At 49.7% G+C, this 7,500-nt stretch overlaps 1 protein-coding gene across 4 annotated transcripts in view; it reads left to right on the top strand.

Annotated features, from left to right (window-relative positions):
- LOC112216522 (MAGUK p55 subfamily member 7-like) overlaps positions 1-7,500 on the top strand; it is a 291,219-nt gene that overhangs the window by 184,537 nt on the left and 99,182 nt on the right. For 3 of the 4 annotated variants that reach the window (XM_042299106.1, XM_042299104.1, XM_042299105.1), the window contains 2 exons: positions 2,034-2,230; positions 5,560-5,627. In XM_042299106.1, the coding sequence (XP_042155040.1) occupies positions 2,034-2,230; positions 5,560-5,627 (265 nt within the window). The remainder of the gene's footprint in view (positions 1-2,033; positions 2,231-5,559; positions 5,628-7,500) is intronic. The other variant, XM_042299107.1, reaches the window with a different exon arrangement.

Here is a 7,500-nt window from a genome sequence, read left to right as displayed (position 1 = left end):
GTGGGTTGGAGGAGGGCTGGGTTGTTCTCTCTGTCATAGTTTAATGGTTTTAATATGGTCATTTCAGATATCAATCTGAACCTGTGTATCGCTGCCAGAACTTTAGACTCCCCTCTGAGAAGAGCTAGTTTACTCTCTTTCCTTGGCTATAATAAATACATTGAAGTGCGGGCTAATTGGGTACACATGTGTAAAACTGTAGAGAGAAAAAGAAAGATGGACCAGAGGAGAGGAGAGGGAGAGCGAAGCAGGAGCTTTCAGCAAGGATGTATTGGTGTATACTGCTGTTAGGCTGTAGAGCCAGAAAGTGTGTTTCCTCCTTGCTCAGACCCAAACAAAGTGTCCCCATTTGATACATAATTTCACCACATGGCAATGTAGCCCTCCTTAAATCACCCTGACACATACAGAGATGTTACCCCGCTGTCTCTGTCTGTCTCTGTCTGTCTCCTGTCTCTGTCTGTCTCCTGTCTCTGTCTGTCTCCTGTCTCTGTCTGTCTCCTGTCTTTGTCTGTCTGTCTGTCTGTCTCTGTCTGTCTGTCTGTCTCTGTCTGTCTCTGTCTGTCTCTGTCTGTCTGTCTCTGTCTGTCTCCTGTGTCTGTCTCTGTCTCTGTCTGTCTGTCCTGTGTCTGTCTCTGTGTCTGTCTGTCTGTCTGTCTGTCTGTCTGTCTGTCTGTCTGTCTGTCTGTCTGTCTGTCTGTCTGTCTGTCTGTCTGTCTGTCTGTCTGTCTGTCTGTCTGTCTGTCTGTCTGTCTGTCTGTCTGTCTGTCTGTCTGTCTGTCTGTCTGTCTGTCTGTCTGTCTGTCTGTCTGTCTGTCTGTCTGTCTGTCTGTCTGTCTGTCTGTCTGTCTGTCTGTCTGTCTGTCTGTCTGTCTGTCTGTCTGTCTGTCTGTCTGTCTGTCTGTCTGTCTGTCTGTCTGTCTGTCTGTCTGTCTGTCTGTCTGTCTGTCTGTCTGTCTGTCTGTCTGTCTGTCTGTCTGTCTGTCTGTCTGTCTGTCTGTCTGTCTGTCTGTCTGTCTGTCTGTCTGTCTGTCTGTCTGTCTGTCTGTCTGTCTGTCTGTCTGTCTGTCTGTCTGTCTGTCTGTCTGTCTGTCTGTCTGTCTGTCTGTCTGTCTGTCTGTCTGTCTGTCTGTCTGTCTGTCTGTCTGTCTGTCTGTCTGTCTGTCTGTCTGTCTGTCTGTCTGTCTGTCTGTCTGTCTGTCTGTCTGTCTGTCTGTCTGTCTGTCTGTCTGTCTGTCTGTCTGTCTGTCTGTCTGTCTGTCTGTCTGCACATATTCACCAGTGGCTAAGGACTGGTAATTTACTGTGACTGCTTTAGCGTCTTGGAGTGAGGATGTAGTGAGTTGTTTTCCCTATAAAGGGAAAGTTGTCCAAGTCTCCGCTCCTTTCTCTCTCCCAGGTCTTACTTCTGTTGATGACGCTCTGTGTCCCTCCGCTGACTGCCAAAATAAATTAGCCCATCTCTGCAAAATATGTTTCCCTCTTCAGTAGGGAAAGATTACCGAAGTTAATTTGGACCTGCGAATCAGCCCAGATCACAAAGCAGAACGAAGTAGGAGTCACATTTAGAGTCTGTGACTCAGGAGATGTTAAACTCTCGCCACGCTCAAAGACAGCTGACAGACTTTAGTATGTGGGGGTGTTCCTCCTCCATTCCATACAGTGCACTACTTTTCACCAGAGCCCTATCGGTCCTGGTCAAACTAGTGCACTATGTCAGGAATATGGTGCCATTTGGGACGCAGGCCATGTTGATGGAATAACCCAGAGAGACTAGAGCCAATGGCTTCAGGCAGGTAATAGACAAACTCCTGATTGTGTTGACCTTTCCTGGCCAATCACATTAAGCAACAGTGAAGTGTGTCTGATCTGGTTCCGAAGCCGGGCAGGTTTAGATCTTCGTAGCGACGGCCTACCTTGATGTTGCCACGGTGACTAGTGGGGAGAGGAGACAAAAGGTAAGGTGAAGAAACCGCTGTCGTCCTTTTTATAACTTCTCTCTCTTTCTCTCTCAACCTCCCATCTCTCTCCAGATGTTTGTGAAGACACTGTTTGACTACGACCCAGCGGAGGACAAAGCCATCCCGTGTAAGGAGGCGGGCCTGGCCTTCAAGAGGGGAGATATCCTTCAGATCATGAGCCAGGATGATGCCAACTGGTGGCAGGCTAAACAAGATGGCCATGCCAACCCTCGCGCAGGCCTCATCCCCTCCAAACAGTTCCAGGAGAGGTGAGTGAGCTACCCATGGACCAAACACCAACCCACACAACCTATCCCTGTCCTCCTGTCCCCCTACCCCTGTCCTTCTCTCCCCCTGTCCTCCTGTCTCCCTCCTGTCTCCCCTACCCCCTGTCCTCCTGTCTCCCCTACCCCTGTCCTCCTGTCTCCCCTACCCCCTGTCCTCCTGTCCCCTGTCCCCCTACCCCCTGTCCTCCGTCCTCCTCTCCCCCTGTCCTCCTTTCCCCCTGTCCTCCTGTCCCCCTACCTCCTGTCCTCCTGTCCCCCTACCTCCTGTCCTCCTCTCCCCCTACCCCCTGTCCTCCTCCCCCTGTCCTCCTCTCCCCCTACCTGTCTGTCTGCCACCCCCATTACAATACCTGTCTATATACACTACCGTTCAAAAGTTTGGGGTCACTTAGAAATGTCCTTGTTTTGAAAGAAAAGCAATTTCTTAACACCAGACTCAACGTCAACAGTGAAGATGCTGACCTGCTAGGCAGAGTTCCTCTGTTCAGCGTCTGTGTTCTTTTTCCCATCTTAATCTTTACTTTTTATTGGCCAGTCTGAGATATGGCTTTTCTTTGCAACTCTGCCTAGAAGGCCAGCATCCCGGAGTCACCTCTTCACTGTTGATGTTGAGACTGGTGTTTTGCGGGTACTATTTAATGAAGCTGCCAGTTGAGGACTTGTGAGGCATCTGTTTCTCAAACTAGACACTAATGTACTTGTCTTCTTGCTCAGTTGTGCACCGGGGCCTCCCACTCCTATTTTTATTCTGGTTAGAGACAGCATGCGCTGTTCTGTGAAGGGAGTAGTACACAGCGTTGTATGAGATCTTCATGTTTATTGGCAATTTCTCTCATGGAATAGCTTTCATTTCTCAGAAACAAGAATAGACCGATGAGTTTCAGAAGAAAGTACTTTTGAGTAAGAAAGTACTTTTGCCATTTTGAGCCTGTAATTGAACCCACAAATGCTGATGCTCCAGATACTCAACTAGTCTGAAGAAGTCCAGTTTTATTGGTTCTTTAATCAGGAAAACAGTTTTTAGCTGTGCTAACATAATTGCAAAAGGGTTTTCTAATGATCAATTAGCCTTTTAAAATGATAAACTTGGATTAGCTAACACAACATGCCGTTGGAACACAGGAGTGATGGCTGCTGATAATGGGGCTCTGTACGCCTATGTAGATATTCCATTAAAAATCTGCGGTTTCCAGCGACAACAGTCTTTTACAACATTAACAATGTCTACACTGTATTTCTGATCAATTTAATGTTATTATAATGGGCAAAAAATGAGCTTTTCTTTAAAGAACAAGGACATTTCAAAGTGACCCCAAACTTTTGAACGGTAGTGTTACCTGTCTGTCTGCCACCCCCATTACAAGCCCTGTCCAGGCTTGGAGTGTTTCACTGCCGTCACAATGAAAGGAATGACTATTTCTTTCTCTTTCCTTTTTCCCCCCTCTCCTCCCTCCCTCCTTCTACCCGCCTCCCCTCTTGCCTGGCGCTGCCAAAATACTTTGGATTTCCGTGCGCGTCTGGCCCAAAATGAGTCATGACAGAAAATGATAGCACTTTGGAAGGGGAGTGGATGGAAAATCACACATCAGTGGCAAGCACAGATGGCTGCTGATGTGCATCACTGGGCTGGAGGACTGGGCTGGAGGACTGGGCTGGAGGACTGGGGCAGTTTCTTGGCTCCGTCTGAACATCAACGAGTGCAGAGAAAAAAAAATTGCCCCCCCAAAAAAATCTAAATCCTTCACATTTATTCCTGACACTCTTTTTCTCTATCTTTCTCCCTCTCGCTCCTCTTCTTTCATTTTTTTTTACCCTAAAGAATGAACGTGATGGATATTTAAGGATGTTTCTAGGTATTATACCAGAAAGGGTTTATTAATCCCAGTGGGACTGTGAAAGCTGATGGTTTTATTGGGATTCTTCTCTCTCCTCTCTTCTCTCCTCGCTGACTCTCTCCTCTCCTCGCTTTCTCTCTCTTCTCTCTCATCGCTGTCTCTCGCCTCTCTCTCTCCTCTCCTCGCTGTCTCTCTCCTCGCTTTCTCCCTCTCCTCTCATCGCTGTCTCTCTCTCCTCTCATCGCTGTCTCTCTCTCCTCTCATCGCTGTCTCTCTCTCTCTCTCCTCGCTGTCTCTCCTCGCTGTCTCTCCTCTTCTCGCTGTCTCTCTCTTCCTCGCTGTCTCTCTCCTCTCTGTCTCTCTCTCCTCCCCTCCTCTCCTCGCTGTCTCTCTCTCCTCTCTCTCTCTCCTCCCCTCCTCTCTCCTCGCTGTCTTTCTCTCCTCTCCTCCTCTGTCTCTTTCCTCGCTGTTTCTGTCTCTCCTCTCTGTCTGTCTCTCCTCTCTGTCTGTCTCCCCTGACTCTCTCTCCTTGTTGTCTCTCTCTCCTTTCCTCTCCTCTCTCTCTCTCCTCTCGCTCTCCTCTCCTCTCTCTCTCCTCTCGCTCTCCTCTCCTCTCTTTTCCTCCCTCTTTCGTCTTCTATCGTCTCCCTCCTTTCCTATCCTCTCTCTCCTCCCTATTTCCTCTCCTACCCCCCTCTCTCTCTGTCTCTCCTCCCAATTTTGTCTCCTATCCTGTCTCTCTCACCTCTACTCCCTCTTTCCTCTCCTGTCCTCTCTCTTTTCTCCCGATTTCATCTCCTATCCTGTCTCTCACCTCTACTCCCTCTTTCCTCTCCTGTCCTCTCTTTTCTCCCGATTTCATCTCCTCTCCTGTCCTCTCTTTTCTCCCGATTTCATCTCCTCTCCTGTCCTCTCTTTTCTCCCGATTTCATCTCCTATCCTGTCTCTCTCACCTCTCCTCCCTCTTTCCTCTCCTATACTCTCTTTCCTCTCCTATACTCTCTTTCCTCTCCTATACTCTCTTTCCTCTCCTATACTCTCTTTCCTCTTCTCCCTCTTTCCTCTCTTATACTCTCTTTCCTCTCCCTCCCTCTTTCCTCTCCTATACTCTCTTTCCTCTCTCTCCTCCTCCCTCTTTCCTCTCCTATACTCTCTTTCCTCTCCTATACTCTCTTTCCTCTCTCTCCTCCTCCCTCTTTCCTCTCCTATACTCTCTTTCCTCTCCTCCTCCCTCTTTCCTCTCCTATACTCTCTTTCCTCTCCTATACTCTCTTTCCTCTCTCCTCCTCCCTCTTTCCTCTCCTATACTCTCTTTCCTCTCCTCCTCCCTCTTTCCTCTCCTATACTCTCTTTCCTCTCCTATACTCTCTTTCCTCTCCTCTCACCTCTACTCCCTATTTCTTCTCCTATACTCTCTTTCTTTCCTATCCTGTCTCTCTCTCCTCCCACTTTCCTCTCTTCCTCTTTTTTCTCCAGGAGGTTTGCTCTGCGTCGTCCCGCCGCCAGTGTTCTTCAGCCCCAGAAGATCTCCAACAGAAGATCATGTAAGAATGTATCACAGCCTCACACACTCACAGCCACACACTCACAGCCTCACACTCACAGCCCCAGAGCCAGGCCTCCTGAAAGGAAGTCCATGGGGAAGGGTATCAGGAGACTACCAACCTCTAGGCTCATGTAAACCCTATCTGATTGATTAACCATCAGGCACAATTCCTACACTCTGAAACGCTCGAAGGCTGCTGTACTGGTGCTCGTCTCGGCAAATGTCTGGTGTCCCCCTGGTGTTGATGGGGTTGGATATGTGGAGCTGTCCTCTGGTTGGATATGTGGAGCTGCCCTCTGGTTGGATATGTGGAGCTGTCCTCTGGTTGGATATGTGGACCTGTCCTCTGGTTGGATATGTGGAGCTGTCCTCTGGTTGGATATGTGGAGCTGTCCTCTGGTTGGATATGTGGAGCTGCCCTCTGGTTGGATATGTGGAGCTGCCCTCTGGTTGGATATGTGGAGCTGTCCTCTGGTTGGATATGTGGAGCTGTCCTCTGGTTGGATATGTGGAGCTGTCCTCTGGTTGGATATGTGGAGCTGCCCTCTGGTTGGATATGTGGAGCCGCCCTCTGGTTGGATATGTGGAGCTGCCCTCTGGTTGGATATGTGGAGCCGCCCTCTGGTTGGATATGTGGAGCCGCCCTCTGGTTGGATATGTGGAGCTGCCCTCTGGTTGGATATGTGGGGCCGCCCTCTGGTTGGATATGTGGGGCTGCCTTCCTCTCCCTATCCACTATAAATGCTGCTCTGCAAGGTTGAATAAATAATGAATGATAGGAAGTAGGCTGTATGTGAGGATGTGATAGGGCATCAATCTCAGAGCTGTAGATGAACCTCCTGCTAGCCTACCACCACTCTGGTTTACACATATTCATGTTTTACTGTGTGTGAACAAGACTGCACCACACACACACACACACACACACTGAACTCGCAACACAGACTGATAGTCAGAGAGGGCTGAGTTGGGAAACAAGTGACTTGAGCAGACAAAGGGAGAGGGACAGACAGATTGAGAGAGAGGGACAGACAGATTGAGAGAGAGGGACAGACGGATTGAGAGAGAGGGACAGACGGATTGAGAGAGAGGGACAGACGGATTGAGAGGGAGGGACAGACAGATTGAGAGAGAGGGACAGACGGATTGAGAGAGAGGGACAGACGGATTGAGAGAGAGGGACAGACGGATTGAGAGAGAGGGACAGACGGATTGAGAGAGAGGGACAGACGGATTGAGAGAGAGGGACAGACGGATTGAGAGAGAGGGACAGACAAACAGATTGAGAGAGAGGGACAGACGGATTGAGAGAGAGGGACAGACGGATTGAGAGAGAGGGACAGACGGATTGAGAGGGAGGGACAGACGGATTGAGAGGGAGGGACAGACGGATTGAGAGGGAGGGACAGACGATTGAGAGAGAGGGACAGACGGATTGAGAGAGAGGGACAGACGGATTGAGAGAGAGGGACAGACGGATTGAGAGAGAGGGACAGACGGATTGAGAGAGAGGGACAGACGGATTGAGAGAGAGGGACAGACGGATTGAGAGAGGGAGGGACAGACGGATTGAGAGGGAGGGACAGACGGATTGAGAGGGAGGGACAGACGGATTGAGAGGGAGGGACAGACGGATTGAGAGAGAGGGACAGACGGATTGAGAGAGAGGGACAGACGGATTGAGAGAGAGGACAGACGGATTGAGAGAGAGGGACAGACGGATTGAGAGAGAGGGACAGACGGATTGAGAGAGGGACAGACGGATTGAGAGAGGGACAGACGGATTGAGAGACAGGGACAGACGGATTGAGAGAGAGAGTGACAGACGGATTGAGAGAGAGGGACAGACGGGATTGAGAGAGCGGGACAGA

Source organism: Oncorhynchus tshawytscha, linkage group LG16, assembly GCF_018296145.1.
Source record: "Oncorhynchus tshawytscha isolate Ot180627B linkage group LG16, Otsh_v2.0, whole genome shotgun sequence".
Classification (NCBI taxonomy): domain Eukaryota; kingdom Metazoa; phylum Chordata; class Actinopteri; order Salmoniformes; family Salmonidae; genus Oncorhynchus; species Oncorhynchus tshawytscha.
Note: the sequence above shows the minus strand (reverse complement) of the source record. Positions and strands in the feature narration are given on the sequence as shown.